Below are 18,478 nucleotides of genomic sequence, written 5' to 3'. Positions count from 1 at the left end.
TGTATGTGGTACCAAAGAATCGAACCAAGTTCTTCGTGCATGCTAGGCAAGCACTCCACCACTAGTCCAAACTCTCAGCCCATCATTTAGTGATGTTTTGAAGAAGAAAAACGCATTGTAAATACTAGTAAGACCCCCAAAATGACAGTATTAACAGGTACTTTTAAACATTAAATACAATTAAACATAGTTTCGTAAATCGAGATCTATTCATTGTAGATTGCCTAGTAATTTTAAGAATAGCTTTAAGTGGTCGGAAGTGTGGGGTTCCATGGTTTCCCTCATTTGTAATAATTAGTATACATCTAGGATTTTTCTGGCATAGGATCACAATAGCCCAATAGCTATGTACATATGCCCATATGAGATGATGCTAAGTGAACTGACCTCCAGGATATAAAACAAAAGGTTTATCTTTGTGGTTGTTATTTCTAATGTACTATGTGGAGTTATTTTTTTCTCTTTTGTTTTATTTTTTACCCTTATGGTTTATTCCCTATTGTCACTGTACCTGATTTTGGTATCTGGTGTATTGATTTGGTATCTGGTGTATTTGAATTAGGGAAGGGAAGGGAAACAGAGAAAGGGTGAGAAAAGAACAAAGGGTGGACCAATGTTAACAATGATACACACAAGAAAATATGCTGGAATGAACTCTACAATTTGTGAAGGTGTAGGGAGATGGAAAGTGGGAGCAAAACATGGGAGGGTAACAATGTCCAACAAGAAATATACTCACCACCTTACAAATGTAACCCTTCTCTACCTCACCCTGACAATAAAATTAAATTTAAAAATAAATAAATATAAAATAAAATCCATGGCTCCATGGGGAAAAAAATAAAGAAACGCTGATGAAGAACTAAGTTTGCTGATTTTCAACCCAATATACTCATAAAATAACATGGTGAAGTCGGACATGATGGCTCACACCTGTAATCTTAGCTACTCAAGATCTGAGGATCAAGGTTCAAAGACAGCCCTGGCATTAATGAATTTGAGACTCTTATCTCCAATTTACCACAAAAAATTGGAAGTGGCCTGTGGCTCAAAGGGAAGGGTGGTAGCCTTGAGCTGAAGAGCTCCGGGACAGTGCCGAGGCCCACAGTCCAAGCCCCATGAGCTAAAATAATAATAATAATTAATAATAATAATAATGACGATGGTGAATTGAAATTTCTTTGTACAATTACTTAAACATAATAAGAACAGGAATGTTATATGTTATAATAAAATAACAGCAATTTTTCCAATTCGAAATTCGTGGACTCAGCTTCTAGATTCTTCGTCCTCTTTCCCCTCTTGTGCTCCTCACCCTGGCCCATGCAGGAGACAGGATGGTGCTCTGTGATGTTAGCTCCTCCCTGGTCGGTGATTGGCTGGATGAGAGTGGCTGGCTGATCTAAAAATGACTGAGAGCATGACCACCCTGTCCTTGGGATATATATGTGAGTGTCCTGAGGCCTGGTGGACAGACCACTCCAGACAGTCAAGAAGAACAGAAGGATGGCCAGAAATATAGTAAGACAGGGCAGGGCCACTGCCACCTCTACCTACAAGAAGACTTCACCCAGAAGAAGAAGAATGAACAAACGCGGGAAGAACAAGGGAAGGAAACTTTCTAGACCTGTGTATAAAGGAAAGGTGAGGTGACCCACAGAAGTTCCTCCCTCATTCTCCTTGACTTCTTTCTCAAAGATCCTCCCTGCCCTCCCCTGGCGCAGAATGTTCCCAGCCTTCAACCTTCCTGTGAATTCCCTGTTCCCATCTCCCTCTCCACCCTCTTCTCTCCATCCAGTTCCTTTTTCTGAGCTCCCTACTGTTCTTTCAGGTTCGCAAAGTGGTAAGGAAGGGTATCAGAAGGCATAGACAACTGGGCAAGCATAACAAAAAAGGACCAAAAACAACGGCTTGTATAAACCAAAGAAAAGAAGACAAACAAGGAAAAGTTGTCATGGGAAACCGTGCACTCGTGACCTTTGGCCTGATCAGAGTGACCAAAGTTCCATCAACTCCTTTACCTTTAGTGAGGAAATGGGAAGTCTATGGGGGGAGGCAGGCCCAGGTCAAGCCTCAGTAACATCTGCAAGGTCTCTAAATCCCTGGCTGTTGATATATGGTCTGCCTTGTTCCCTTAAGATGGGGAAACAAAACGAGGAAATAAAACTCATCTTAATAATGTGATAAGTGTTTCTGTGTGGTCTGTGATGGTGGGGAGGGAGAGGGAAGGAAAGGGAGAAGGGGGTGAGTGGGAAGGGGGGGAAGGTGAAGTGAGTCCCCTGGGTGTGACTGCCCAATCGGCAGCTGTACAGTGAACCAGACATGGGGGAATAGGACCCATGGAGGTGAGAGGAAGGACGAATTTGTCCCTTAGCACTTTGCCCCGTAGGAGAAAGCAAGGAGACTACGTGTGCATGTATGGGTGTAGGGAGTGAGATCTAGTTAAGCAGAGTGGTTAGAGGTGTAGTAATGGTAGTATACTTCCTCCAAATGGAAAAATATGATGAACATATCATACATAGGTATGAAACAATGGTGAACTACCTTTAAAGACTTATCAAGTATGTTCTCTGATTCACAGAAATTAAATCTAAAGTACACTGGAATATGGTAAATTATATAGGATCCTAGAAACACTGAGTCCAAAATAAGATAGATATATAGATATATATATTCTGTGCACTGTCCCTGTCTAGCCGGTACTTGGCTAAGACAATATTCTTATGAGAGAAACACAAAGATGTAATATCTACATGCTTCTTCGCATTTATATAAAATTATGTATATATATATATCAAAATGAACTCCAATATATAAGAGGTTGCTGGTTTTTAATTTCTTGATGATTTTATCTATAATAACAAATTAGCTTCATAAAAACAGTCAACCTGCATAAAGGTAAAGCAAGTCCTGTCTAGCATCTAGGCACTAGTGAGATGAGGGAGGATAAAGGATTATGACCATGATCTGAATATTTTATGTACATGTATGAAAATGGAACAGTAAGACCTGATGACATTGGTTTAGGTAGGCGTGAGGGGAGGGGTGTATAGTGAGTAGCAGAGGGAGTGATGTGGACCAAGGCACATCGGCTGCATATATGCACATGTCTCAGGGAGCAGCATATGTTCAGTGTATGGTGGTGGCATGTGAGTGGTGTATATGTGAGGGGAGATGTGATATGTGTAGTGGTTAATATTCCTCCATGAAACACCACACAAAGTAACTGCTCCAGGACACCTGCCTCATAGTAAGAGTTGCTTCCAATTTGGTGAGGTAATAAGAGGCTGTTAGAAGAACCTAATATTTTTTGTCTAGGATTGAGGGCCCTGAAAATCAAGCAAAACAAGGATAGTGGAATGGAAAGGAATGGTGAGCAAATCCAGTCACAATATTTAGCTATATAATTTGAGGGTAGGGGTGGAGTTGGGAAAGATGGGAGAGAATTATGGAAGGGGTGACATTGATCAAAATGCTTTGTACTCTCAAACTGACATAGGGAATTGAAGCTGATTTGTATAACGACTTAAAGCTAATGCACAAAAGTAAAAAATTAAATGAATTCTAAAAGATGCTGGTTTTGAGGACAAAACTACAAAATTATGAAACAGTGTTCTATAAATGTCCCATGTCAAGTTACCTTCATCAAATTTATGATAGCATATATGAAACAGTTTATTTTACCCATTTTGGGCAAATAAAAATTTTCCCTCAATGCCTCTTATTCATTTTGGCCTATTTTGCTCTTTAAATAAATTTGTTTCTAGTCATTGTTATTTTTCATGTATAAGTAGACACATTCTCTAAATCAAATTTTTTTTTGTAATCGCACGCAGTTCAAAGCCAGCAACAGTAGGAAAGTCCATGAGAATCTTAGTGCCAATTAACTACCAAAAAATTTGCTAGAAGTAGAAAGGAATGACATTGGCCCAAAAGAAATGTACTCATTACCTGACTTATGAAGTAGTACCCTTGTGTACATCATCTTTTTTAAAGCTGGAAGTGAAGTTGTGGCTCAAATGGTAGAGCATTAGCCTTGAGCAGGAAAGCTCAGAAACACTCTGAGTTCAAGCCCCAGAATTAGCACATACACATCCACATTAAAAAGAAATGAGAATAGATAAGCTTTCTGTGTTCCAAATCTTATAGGAAAAGTTCCCATATTTCTCATCGATTATGGTCTTACGAATGGACTTTTTCAAAATGGTATTTATGTTAAGGAAATTTCCTTCTATACATATTTTGTTGAAAATCTTTATCAACAAAGGAAATCAAACTTTGTCAAACACATTTTCTGATTGTGTAGCTTATATTTCATTCATTCTGTTAATGAAATTTCACATTGATTGCTTTTCACACAGTCTTGCATCCCAGAAATAAATCTCACTTACTCGTAGTGAATAATCTTTTTCAATGTGTTGCTGAATTAAATCATTAGTATTTCACTGAGAGGTTTTATTTTTTTTTTTGCCAGTCCTGGGCTTGAGCTCAGGGCTTGAGCACTGTCCTTGGACTTTCTCAAGGCTAAAGCTCTACTACTTGAGCCTCAGCACCACTTCCGGCTTTTTTGTATGTATGTAGTACCAAGGAATCGAACCCGGGTCTTCGTGCATGCTAGGCAAGCACTTTAACCACTAGGCCAAACTCCCGGCCCTCACTGAGAGGTTTTATATCTACATTTATTAAAATGACTGGTCTGGACTTTGGGAGTGATTTGTTGTTGTTGTGGTGGTGGTGGTTGCTGCTGTTGCTATTGTTAATCAGTCCTTGGGCTGAAACTCAGGGCCTGAGCACTGTTCCTGAGCTCTTTATGTTCAAGGATCTACCACTTTGAGACACAGAGCCACTGATGGTTTGTTTGAGGTTTTGTTTTATATTGTTTTGTTTACCAGAACTAGGGCTTGAATTCAGAGCCTGGGCACTGTCCCTGGGCTTCTTTTGCTCAGCCACAGCACCATTTCCAGCTTTTTTATGTGGTACTGAAGAATTGAACCCTGGGGTTTAATATATGGTAGGCAAGCACTCTTCCATTGAGCCATATTCCCAGCTGACTTCTGATTTTGAGTGGTTAATTAGAGATAAGAGTTTCATGGGGACTTTTCTGCCTGGGCTGGCTTTGAACTGCAATCTTCATTTCTCTGCCTCCTGAGTAGCTAGGATTATAGGCATGAGCCACCAGTGCCCAGCTTGTAGCTTCATCTAATGATGTTAAGGAAATCAGAGTATTGGCTTTCAAATGAAGGGATTGCCAGCATTGACTTCTGATTTGGGGGGAAAGAGTTTAACAGAGAATTAGTATTAATTGTTCTTTGAATGTGTTAAAATTTAGCCATAAATCCTAGGCGTTTCTGTGTTAAGTCTAGGATTAATGATCCAATCTCTTTGTTATTGGTGTGTTCTACATTGGCTAATTGTATGTCTCTAGGACAGTTTTTAACTACCGAATTGCTGATTATAGTCTTTTGTGATTCGTTTTACTTGTAAGTCATCTATTGTAATGTCTCTTCTTTCATTTCTGAATTATTAAATTGAATAGTATTTATTTTGGCCTTTGTTTAACTAATAGTACTCTGCTATTTCAGACACAGATTTACTTCCACCTTTTTTGGTTGTTAATTTCCTAAGCTGGATTCAAAACATGATCCTCACGTTTCAGTCTCCTGCGTACCTAGAATAATTTTGTTTCTTTTAAAATAGTTTTCCTATACTCGATTTCTAGCTTTTTGGTGGTTAATTGGAGATAAGTCTCACACAGTTTCATATCAGGGCTTGTTTGAACTGTGATCTTCAGATCCTCAGCCTCCTGAATAGCTAGAATTGCAGATAGGAGCCACTAGCACCCAACTTACATGCCAATTTTTAGTTAAACTAAATTATCTGATAAAAATGTAACCACTGGGGCCGGGAGTGTGACCTAGTGGTAGAGTGCTCTCCTAGCATGCAGGAAGCCTTGGGTTCAATTCCTCAATACCACATACACAGAAAAAGCCAGAAGTGAAGCTGTTGGCTCAAGTGACAGATGCTAGCCTTGACCATTAAAGTGTCCAAAGAGAGTGCCCAGGCCCTGAGTTCAAGCCCAAGGACTGGCAAAAAAAAGAAAGAAAAAAGTAACCATTCCTGGTGTCTTTTGATCTAGAATGAGTTATAATAAACAGTATGCAGATAGATGTGAGGAAATGTTTTTGTGTGCCCATCCTAGAGCTTAAATTCAGAACCTGGGCACTAGCTCTTAGCATTGTGTCTCAAGGCTACTGCTTTTCCTCTTGAGCTACAGCTCCACTTGCAGCTTTTTTGGTGATTACTTGGAGATAAGAGTCTCACAGCCTTTCCTGCCTGTGCTGGCCTTGAATTGCAATCCTCAAAGTTTAGCCTCCTGAGTTACCAGCACCCAGGTAGATTTCAGGATTTTTTTAAGCCTATTCACTCACTCCACTTTGGGTCTTGGTTTTGTTTTTTTGTACCAGAGCGTGGATTCAAGGCCTCACACTATTGCTTACTTTCTTGTTACACATTTTTCTAAATGAGTTTAGTCCATATACAGATAAAAACATATCATATTGCTGTTTCGTTTTTTGTAACTTTCTATTCATTTCCCTCTTTTCTCTCCTGCTATTTTTTCACATGTAGTTATCTGTTTTGCTGTTTTTTACTCCTTTCTTTCCTTTTCCTTTTTAAAACTTTTTTTACAAGTCCTGGGGCTTGAACTCAGAGCCTGGGCATTGTCCCTGAGCTTGTCTCAAGGCTACCACTCTAGCAACAGCGCCACTTCCAGCTTTTCCTGCCAAGAAATCGAGCCCCAGGCTTTATACATGCTAGGCAAGCACTCTACCACTAAGCCACATTCCCAGCCCCCTTTCTATTTTCCGATTTCTTTTTCTAAATTTCGTTTTTTATTTCCGGGATAATGTATAGAGGAGTTACAGTTACATTCACCAGGTAGTAACTTCTTTCCTGTTTCTTAAATATTTGATAATAACAGACTGTTCAAAGCTGACACAATGTAACAGACATGTAGGATGAAAATGCCTAGAAATCTCATAAGCAATAAGAAGGACATTATTTAAATTTAAACTATCCAACTAGGTAAAAGATTGATCTATTAATATTCTTCACTATGATAACTTCTTCACTCTACATTTACTAAGACAACATATTGCATATTATAAACCTATTCCATTATTTTTAAGTCTTGAGACAAACGAAAGTAGAAGTAAAATATACCAAAACTTGGGAGATTTCAAAAGTAAACTACACAACTCAGGTATGGAGACAGGAGGGAGGGACTGGGAGAGAGTGAAGGAACAGAAGACACTGTACGAAAGGAAATGTAGTCATTACCTGAGTTATGTAATTATAACCCATCTGTACATCACTTCTATAATAACAATAAAATAAATTAATTTTTAAAAGTTTCTGTTCATAAATTTTCCAGTCTACAGTGTTTTGTTATGGCACTCAGAATGAAATAAAACACATTGTTTACATCAGTAATTTGTTTTTACCAAATGTTGCCACTAGAGGGCACTTCTTATCAAAGAAGTTTTCTTTAGAATCTCTTTTATTGAAAATGAATCCTTGGGGCCAGGAGCATGACCTAGTGAGATAGTGCTTGTCTAGCTAGCACACATGAAGCCCTGGGTTTGATACCTTGGTACCACATACATAGGAAAAAGCCGGAAGTAGTGCTATGGCTCAAGTGGTAGAGTGCTAGCCATGAGAAAGCAAGCTACAGAATAGGAAAAAAAGAAAACAAAAGGAACATTTTAAACTGGAAACTGGAATTATTACAATATTACAGTACTTACCCTCAGAGACCTTATAGTATTAGGCTCCTTTAATATTTCCCCATTGATGACTGCATACCACATACTGTATCTGAACAACCAAAAGAAGGGTGGTGTGGGGGTTCAAAGAAGGAAATGGAAATGGTGCTTGCTTGTGTCTCAGTGTAGCATCTGAAGGACTGTTGTGCTAAATGCATCTTGGTGGGGTAGGAGTCAGCTGTCGAGAACTCCTTCTGTGTACATGGTCCACTGTTCCCTTCCCTACCTCACTGGTCTCCTTCAAAGAGTGCCACCCTCTGAATAAAATCGTATGAAATATATTTCTTATTTAATTTCCTTTTCTGAGAGTTCCACGGAGCACAGCACATAGGAGAGATACTTGGCAAATGGGATTAAATGAAAATGAAAAGTTTCTACACAGCTAAGGACATAGTTACTAAATAGCCAACACACTGGGGAAATATCTGTGCCAGTATATTCAAACTATACAAGGATCTCAATAAAATAAACCTTTGCAAAGCTAATAAACCAATCACTTAAGTGAGCAAGGGAGCAAAGGTGCAACTTCACTGAAGAAGAGATAAAAATTGCCAAGAAACACTTGAGGAAATGTTCATCCTACCTGAAAATAAAGGAAATGCAAAGCAAAACAACTCTGACATACCATCTCACCCCAGTTAGAATGGCCAGCATTGTGAATTTGAACAACAAATGTTGCAGGGGATGTGAAGGATAAAGAACCCTACTGCACTATTGGTGAGATCATAAACTGATACCACTCTGGACAGCAGTCTGAATGTTCCTCAAAAAAAGTAAAGGTAAATGTTCCCTATAGCCCAGCTATACCATTCCTGGGTATTTACTCTGAATATCACAAACCAGAATACTATAAAGACACTTGTGCAAGCCCAAATGCTGTAGAATACAATAATGGACCCAAAAAATATGGTACCTATACACAATGGAATTTTACACAGCCTTTAGAAAGAACAATATTGTAGCATTTGATTTAAAATACAATGGGATATGTTAAATTATACAGGATTCTAAACATTGACAGTGAGATCAAAAGAAGATACTTTTAGAAGACAAACACAAAGGTATCCTGCCTATGTGCTTAGGATCATATAAAGTATTTATTGAAATAAACTCCCAGAAATTGAAATAAGAAATTTTGTTGTTTTCATTGTTTCTGCTTTCTTTTTTTTAGTTGTATTTTATTGTCAGGGTGATGTACAGAGGGGTTACAGTTACATTCGTTAGGTAGTGGGTGCCTTACTCCTTGTACATTGATACCCCTTCTGATGTTTTTCTCCCAGTTTCCTTCCCCCCACCCCTCCCAAACATCTTGCTTTTCCCCTTCCCTTCCCTATTTCAAATAAACAAATAAACCTATATACAATGTAACAAAGTGAGATACAGTGACAACATGAGATAAGCCATAAAGAGAAACTAAACCAAATAAACAAAAACAACAAAAAGAAAAAAATGGAAAGAGAGAAAAAAGAAGGAACCTCACACACTAGGTTAAGAGCAACAAACACAAAAATCAAGCTATTGTAATGCATCTACTATCCAGCAAATGTAATTGTAACCCCTCTATATATTACCTGGACAAAATAAAATAAAATAATAAAAAAATTCATGGAATTATAGGATGGGACTTTAAAAAAAAGAGGAAAGTGAAAGAAAGAAAAATTCATCTTTGCTCAAAGTGGGAGGAGATCCTCACTAACCATACAACAGACAAAGGCCTCACACCTAAAATACAGCTAAAAAATTGAATCTCTCCAAAACCAATATTCAAAGAAAGCATCCCATTAAAAGATGGGCCAAAGACTTAAAGAGAGTCCTCTCTGAAGAAGAAATAAGAATGGCCTATAGACACATGAAGAAATGCTCAACATCTCTGGTCATAAAAGAAATGCAAATCAAAAGAACTTTGAGATTCCACCTCACTCCAGTTAGAATGGCCAGGATCAAGAAAACTAATAACAACAGATGCTGGAGGGGATGTGGCCAGGAGGGATCACTACTACACTGTTGGTGGGAGTGTAAACTTGTTCAACCACTATGGAAAGCAGTATGGCAGTTCCTCAAAAGACTAAACATAGAGCTCCCCTATGACCCAGCAATTCCACTCCTTGGGATTTACCCAAATGCCCAGAAACAAGAACATACTAAATCCATTAGCACAAGGATGTTCATTGCAGCACTATTCATCATAGTGAAGATATGGAATCAACCCAGATGCACCTCAGTAAATGATTGGATCAAGATTTGGTATCTGTACACAATGGAATTCTATACTGCCATCAGAAAGAATGACATTGCCCCATTTGTAAGGAAATGGAAAGACCTGGAAAAAATCATATTAAGTGAAGTAAATCAGACCAAAAGGAACATAGGCTCAATGGTTTCCCTCATTTGTAATAATTAGTACATATGTAGGACTCTCCTAGCAGAGGATTACAATAGCTCAAAACCTAGGTATATCAGGCCATATAGGATGAGACTAAATGAAAGTAGCTCTAGGATATGGAAACAAGAGCTTTATCTTGTGTGATTGTTATTCTTAATGCATTATGTTATTTCTCTTCTCTTTTGTTGCCCTTTGGTTAATCTCATGTTGTTATGGTATCTTACTTTGTTACCTGGCATAATGTACAAACGTTGATTTGCTTATTTGAAACAGGAAAGGGAAGGGAGGAAAACAAGATGATTGGGAGGGGATGTGAGAGGGAAATGGGGACAAAAACATAAGAAGGGGTATCAATGTGTGAGACGTAATGCATCGACTATCTGGCGAAAATAACTGTAACCCTTCTATACATTACAATAAATAAATTTTAAAAAGAAAATAAAACTTCATCTTTGCTTAAACAAATACGAATGAAAAATGTGACATGGATTGAGTAGGGAAGAGATCCATTTCAAAGAAAATGTAACTTATAAAATACTCTCACCTTTTATTTCTGTAGCCTGTTAAGCTATCTATTTGTCCCTTCTTCTGATGAGATTTTTAAAAAAGGAAATCAATGTGATATCTATATTTCTGAGCCAAGTACTTTTATGTCCTGGTAACATTATCTTTTCATATGGCAAGAATGAATCCAAATGGACATGGAGAATATATTCTACTTGAAATTGTAATAGTTGGTTATCTGTCATGTGTCTACTGCATAAACATTAGATGGCAAATTCATTTGGTTGTTTAGCTGCACTGTTGAAATCACCGTAAACACCACTTAGAATGGCATGGAATGAAAACTCAAATAGTCTTCACTTCTGTTTAGTAAGGACTAGAATCAACCCTTGTTTTTAGAGATGAGAACCAAATTTTGAACTTAAATGAATCCATTGTAAATTCTAAAATCTTAACATATTGGTGGCACGTGAATCCTATTATATACGGTTAAATGTATAAGAAGGTTAAATGTATGGGCCGGGAGTTTGGTCTTGTGGTAAAGTGCTTGCCTAGCATGCACGAAGACCCAGGTTCGATTCCTTGGTACCACATACATACAAAAAAAAAGCCAGAAGTGGTGCTGAGACTCAAGTGATAGAGCTCTAGCCTTGAGAAAGTCCAAGGACAGGACTCAGGCCCTGAGCTCAAGCCCAGAACTGCCAAAAAAAAAAAAGGGCCGGGAGTTTGGCCTAGTGGTTAAAGTGCTTGCGTAGCATGCACGAAGACCCAGGTTCGATTCCTTGGTACCACATACTTAGAAAAAGCCAGAAGTGGTAGAGCTCTAGCCTTGAGAAAAGTCCAAGGATAGTGCTCAGGCCCTGAGCTCAAGCCCAGGACTGGCAAAAAAAAAAAAGGTGAAATGTATTAAAAATGAAAGGGATTATTTGGATTTTTTCTGTTTTGTCTCCTCTAAAACATCAATAATAACGTAGAAAAACCAAAAAATAAATTAAGCTATTGTTTCCATATCCTGGAGCTCATTTCGCTTATCGTCCATATCCACACAGTTACTGATCTATTCTGATACTCTGCTAGGAGAATCGTGGATGTGTACTACTTGTTGCAAATGAGGAGAACCGTGGAGCCTATGTTCTGGGTCGGGCTTACTTCACTTAATATGATTCGAGAAGTAATGTATCCACTACCTGACGATACCATACAGTATGGCAACAATTAAATAGTATTTTCAAAAAAGGATAGGAAATCGGAGTTAAAAAATTAAATTCATTTTCTTTACTGGGTTTGTGAACTGTATGATAAACTAATGGTAAAAGTTAACAGTTTTTAGCAGCCTTTTGGTTGCCACTCACCTTCAGCTGTCACAAACTCGGGTGTTTCCCATCTGACTTTCCCCACCCCTGAATACCCTAGATTCTCACTTCTACCCTGAGCTGGGCGTCTCCTCCATAGGTAGCCAACCAATCCCGCCCCCCTTCTTAACTACCTTCAGTTCCCACCCTCTCCCAGACTGAACAAATTGCCCCAGGAGCCACATATTACAACATTCTCTCAATTCTGCTGTTTTGCCGTTTTGCCGCAAGGGGCGGTGTGGAGCTTCGCGGGTCGTGGCCGGAAGATCTGAGAAGGTCCGGCCTTTTTCCGCTGCCGCGCGGCAATACACAGGTAAATCTCCACGTCTTTTCTTCCTTTTTTATCCCTAGTGGGGAGAACACTAGCCTGGCTTCCCGCCTCGCCACCCCACTGCGACCTTGCACCACAGTGGCCGCAGCCCTGAGGCGTTCATTCTGCCTTCTATCTAGCCTGCATGCATGTTGGGGAGACCTGGTGAGCTGGAGGGAGGGATCTGCTGGATTGGTCTCAGTTGTGCATTTCAGAGTACTAACATTTTAGCCTCTTTTGTCTATTTTATTGGTTTGCGGTGTAACCCGTTTTAGGATTTCGTTGCTAAATTGTCACACATGTGTACAGTATTTTCTCAACAATCTGTTTTGTAGGAGATTTTTTATTAGTTTAATATTTGTATTCCAGCAGCTTAGGGATTTCCTTCCGACTTTCCCCGATGGTGGGCCTGAAAGCGTTTCCCTGTGACCACTCACACGCGTGGGTTCCTTCTCCCCTCGCAGATCCTCCCGGCATCCACATGGTCTCGGGAAGGGTCTGGTTTTGGTTTTGCTTGAATTCAGAAAAAAAAAAAATGATGGTTAAACCGCGTGGCCACCCACCATTGCACGTATGTTTTAAATAAGGAAGAGCAAGCCCTGTAATTTTCAAGGACTTTCCCATTTTTATCCTTTCAAACAAATAAGTAGCTAGGCGGTGTGTTCAAACGTTAGATTAAGTATAGAATGAAGATGGTTTGCAAACTATATAAAATTGTCTTCATACTTTCTCATTTCATTTCTTTTACTCATTCTTATACGCATACGCATAGTCTTTTAAAAAGTATTAATGACTCTGAGTCTGCCCTAGTTCTCTATCTTTGTCTTTTTTTTCTTTAATATCAATGTTTAATATACTGGTGATCAGTTCTAATGAATAAAATTTATATTGGAAAATTCATTATACCAGCACATTCAGCAAATGTTTCCCAATTTCCCAGTGTGCTCACCCTTTAGTCATTCCTTGAAAATAGCTTTCGAAAATGAGGGAAGAAGTGAAACCATTGATGCAAAAAAATACATTCCTGACTTATATCACTGGAAACCTGTATACATCACCTTTACAATAAAAAATACTGTTAGAATAAATTTTACAATATGCTGCGTGCACGTTTTTAAACATATTACAGAACACTGCAAAGAAAAACGAAAATCACAAAGTCCCAACGTTTGAGATAACTACACTTCAGTAATTATGAAAAATTTTAATTACATTCACAAAACGCTGTGCGTATCTTTCATATGACCTTAATGATGGAAAGTGAAATGTTTATTTTTCTCTATACAAAAATGGAAAATAAAATATGAATACTTTATCATAACAAATGGAAGCAGCTAGTGGCTGCTGAATTTCAGACATCCAGAAAAATTACTTTCAGATATTACGGTTTTACTTTAAAATGTTCTGTATCATTCTACATTTAGAATATGTACTGCCCAATTTAAACTTTGTAATATTTAGAATTCGGTAGCACATTTATTTTTGTTTAAAAACCTTTTTAAAAAATGCTTAAAAATAGCATGGACATGCCATGAGTAGGTTTTTTTTTGCCACGAGTAGTTTTTGAATAACTTTATTAAGTATCATTAAGGACATCCAAACTGGTGTGGATTCTCCATATCCACTCTTCCGTACACCGGTTAGGACTTCCAGAATACCGCGAAACGGGAATATGACCCGCATGTTGTGGCCGCGCGTCGTAACATGATTGTAATAAGTAACTGTGCCGTTCTTTTTAAGCTTCTTCAAAACTTAATTAAGACTAAATTTCTTACTATCTTTTAAGGAATTTTTTTTAAAAATATGCTCAAAAAGCTTCCACTTAGGGCAGATGCGGGTCTTAGTGGTCAAAGACCTGCCCGATATGCGCGAAGTGCACGCAGTGATGCCTCTCACGCTTTTTTTTCTCAACAAGAGGTGATGAGAGCATTTGTCATGCCTAGTGTAATACTGCCATGGAAAGGTTCCTTAACACATCAGTGTACTCTCTTGGAGAAGGATTGGGTAGAGAATCTGATTTAGATATGACATAGGCATTCGGAATGTTGGGGTGCACATTTAAGAGGTTGTATTTGATCAATCCATTTCTTCCTAGACTGTGCAAGAACTAGAGGTGAGAAGCAAATTTGCTGTGGTGGTTGGCCACTTCAGTACTTGTAGTTCCTAGTACCTATCTATGTACTGAGGAATATATCTGGGTGTTTGATACTTGGTCTTTTTCCCTTGTCCATGTCTCCTCCTGTCTGAGTTTTCTCAGTTGTCTCCTGTACTCCAGATTTTATTTCTCATAAGAATTTGTGCTTGGGTGCTGTTGTATTTATATATTTTATTATTCTTATTCTTTCTTGGCCATTAGTTCATCTTGTGCCAATGATCTCTAGCTAATGGGTATGTAAGAGCCATTTCTCTTACCTTCCCATTTACCACTGGCTCTGCATGTACAAAAGTATTCCTGACAGTAGAACTGAAAACCAAGGAGTTATCAAAAGAACGTGTATTAGTGTTGAGAATAGCCAAGTCATGGAAAATGCTGAAGTACCCATTAATGAGATTTAATAAACACAATGGGTCTATAAAGAGTGGAAGTTTATTCAGCCATAAACTAGGACAAAATTATGTCCAGGACCCTACCTGCAGCCTCTAGGTAGAGTGCTTGCCTAGCATGCACAAACAAAGCCTTAGGTTAGATTCCTTGGTACCACATACACAGAAAAAGCCAGAACTGGTCCTATGGCTCCAGTGGCAGAAAACTAGCCTTGTGCAAATGTATCTAAGAACAACACCCAGGGTCTGTGTTCAATCCCTGAGACCAAAAGAAAGTGTGTGTATATTTGGCGGTGTGCATAGATGGTCTTGAAAAAACATTTCCCATTTTCCAACATGTCCTTCAATTCACCAGTGGACCTAGAGAGAAGCTAAGATTTCAGTTAAGATGTGTGTGGGGGGGGGGAACTGGGGGTGGGGCAGGAGGATGAGATTCTTTCTTTGTCTATGCTTAAAGCAGACAAAAAGAGAACCCTCCAGATTCCCTGAACTTCAGGGAAGAACCAATGCCTCTCTTCCTTGGGTTTTAAGCACCCTGGTTGTGGATTCCAGAGCCCAAGTGGGTGAGCAACCATTTGAGAGTCCCACTGGAGAAGTCAGGTGTTTTTTGGTCCAGGAAGGGCGGAGGGAGGGCAGAAGTGAGAAGGCATTCCTGCTACAACACTGCCATCGTGCGGACTCAGTTTTCAGCATCCACCAACACTTTCGTGTGTGCTTTTAGGACAATGAGGGGCACATATGTGCAAGAAGGTCTCCAGGGTGTGGGGGGGAGGGTAATGGGTACCAAGACATGTGAAAGGGTATCAATGTATATGAATTAATGCACCCTCTATCTGGCAAATATCATGTAACCCTTTTACTAATTACAATAAAAAAATTTAAAAAAAAAAAAAGAAGGTCTCCAGGAACCAATGGACTGTAACACTGGAGGACTCTGGGGTCCCAGAAGGCATGTGGAAAGCTCTTGGGGGATCGACCCAAATCTGCCTTAACCTTGGAAGGATCAGAGGCCAGAGAAAAACCCAGGTGGCTGGCTAGGATACCTGAGGACACACACAGGAAGCACAGGGTCAGGAGTCAGGTGGCAGGAATGTCTGAGGTGGATTGCAGCCAGGGTCTGCAGAACTCTGAGCATTGCCGGGCTCTGCAGCCACATGAACAGTCGCATTCATCACCCTTCTTCTGCAGAAACTGGCAGGTGGGAGCATGAGGGTTCTTGGACCCAGGAGGATCTCTGCTGTAGAAACCACCATCCATTCCAGGACCCACAAGTAGCTGGCATGCCTGTCCAGTGGTGCATGGCCTCAGCTGTCTGGTTTGATTCTGCATTGACAACTGAACTTTTTCTTGTTCTCCTCACAATAAATAAAGCCTTAAGCATTCTGTAAACATGGTCTAACACTGGGTTGGTTCCCCAGCCACTCTATTGAAAAAAAAATACACAGCCTCCCCTTTCCCAAGATATCACTATAGAATTAAAACCACTTGTTACAAGCCACAGCAACTAAAGAGCCTGGTGGTTCTTGTTTTGTCTCTACAACCCAGGCTTCAGAAGCTTGTCTTTCAAAACAAATTGTGGTTCCTCCCAACTGTCATTTGACCCAGCACTGCAAAGGGGGCTTAAGTATCCAGAGTGTCTGTACTTACTGCTCCAACTCTTGTGTTTAGACATAGAAAGCATTTAAACCAGAGTCCACAGAACTGCAGGGGAGGCGGGCCATCATCTACCTGTCTTCCTGGAGGACATTCCTATCCTTGCAATACTATGGAAGTCCAGTGTGGGTGAACTCATGTGATTCAAGTGCTTCTTTGATTTCTTTCACAGAAGTGAAGGCACAGGACAGCATTGGACATGCAGTGATGCCATCAGCCATGAATCTGAGCCAGTGGACACCATGCACACCAAGAGTCCTGAGAGAAGGTCGGGGGCAGAATTGGTCCAGGTGGGCAGACAGCGGTGTTGTGTCTAAACCAGGACATAGGTCCCACTTTTGTCTCTGATCACTGTCCAAGGACAGAGTTCAAGGAAGGATAGGTTAGAGCCCAGGTGGGGTGGGGTACCTAAAGCAGCTGTCTTTTCCTCTGGTGCTTAAGACAAGAAAGAAAAAAGACCATCCAGAGTTTCTGGCCTGTACCACAAAATCAAACTCCCTGCTTGGATTCTGCCTACCTGGGCTTTACAGATCCAAGCCCAGGCTTGTGAACTGCCATTTTGGAGACTTATTGCAGAAGGCTGGCGTTTTTTGTTGTGCACTGGGTGGAGGGAGCGCTGCTGGGAGATGCAGCCGGCTGGCAATTCTGGTACACCACTGCCATCAAGCGGATTCAGTTTCAAAATCTGCCTTCCCTTCTGCATACTAGGAATTAGAAGGGGGACATGAGCACAACTGCCTTGTGGGAAGACCAGTAGGATAGAGGGAGGTACCCTTGGAGTGTTTGGGTCCTGAGAGGCAAGGGAGGAGCCCATGGCACAACCCACTTGTATTTCCGTATGTGTGTTTGTGTCAGAGGTGGCAGATAAGAGTAGGCAGCCAGGAAGTGCAGGCTCTGTAGTCAGCTAGTGGCCAAGTGGGTGAGGGATTTCTGATTTTATCTCTAGAGCCATCAATATCTGGTGTCCTCAGATGCATCTGGACACTGGGCCTCCATTCCCCTGCCTGTGGGGTAAACCAGAACCGAGCGGGTCCCTCGTGAATACAGCTCCATCCTTTCCAGAAACCTCTGGCTGGCTGGGTGACTCTGACTAATAGCACATTGACATGGCTGGGAACACTTATTACTCTACCTTTAACGTGTCACAAACAAGAACTATGTCTTATGTAAGAGAAGGACTTTTGCTCAACTGAAAATGAGAATTCCTGTCATCTACAGTGCTAGGATGTGTTACAACAAAAACTATTTCTCCTTTTTTGTTTTTTTGCCAGTCCCCTGGCTTTGAACTCAGGGCCTAAGCATTGCCCCTGGGCTTTCTCAAGGCTAGAGCTCTACCACTTGAGCCACAGTACCATTTCCGGGGTTTTTTATTTATATAGTAGCACTAAGTAATTGAACCCGGGTCTTCATGCATGCTAGGTAAGCACTCAACCACTAGGCCAAACTCCTGCCTATTTCTTTTTATACTAGTATGTGGTACCAAAAAAGTTATTTTTGGGGAAGTGGCGCTGTGACTTTAGTGGTAAACCTGTAGCCTTGAGCTGAAGAGCTCAGAGACAAAACCCAGGCCCAGAGTTCAAGTCCCATGTCCTATCAAAAATAAATGTTATTGTAGGCCTAGAAGGGTGGCCCAGTTGTACAATGCCTGCCTTGCTTGTACAAAATCCTGGGTTGGATTTCTGGGTACCACATACACAGAAAAAGCTGAATGTGGGGCTGTGGTTCAAATGGTAGAGCGCTAGCATAAGCCCAAGGACAGTACCCAGGTCCTGAGTTCATGCCCAGGCAGGACTGGCAAGAAAAACAAGAAGTTACTGTATAAACCTCACTAATATTGAGTACAAAAATTCTCTGCCTAATACTACCACAGTGTTGTCATTAAGCCCAGCCCAAGTCTATGAGCATGACT

General features: G+C 40.2%; 1 protein-coding gene across 1 annotated transcript in view; it reads left to right on the top strand.

Annotated features, from left to right (window-relative positions):
- Positions 1-2,339: 2,339 nt before the first annotated feature.
- LOC150041378 (uncharacterized) overlaps positions 2,340-18,478 on the top strand; it is a 71,073-nt gene continuing 54,934 nt past the window's right edge. Inside the window, exons 1-3 of the mRNA XM_090327153.1 lie at positions 2,340-2,345; positions 12,294-12,375; positions 16,742-16,859. Coding sequence (XP_090183279.1) covers positions 2,340-2,345; positions 12,294-12,375; positions 16,742-16,859 — 206 coding nt within the window. The remainder of the gene's footprint in view (positions 2,346-12,293; positions 12,376-16,741; positions 16,860-18,478) is intronic.

This window comes from Megascapheus bottae, chromosome X, assembly GCF_031878675.1.
Source record: "Megascapheus bottae isolate mThoBot1 chromosome X, mThoBot2.hap1, whole genome shotgun sequence".
In the NCBI taxonomy this organism is placed as follows: domain Eukaryota; kingdom Metazoa; phylum Chordata; class Mammalia; order Rodentia; family Geomyidae; genus Megascapheus; species Megascapheus bottae.
This window is presented reverse-complemented; position numbering and strand designations above follow the sequence as displayed.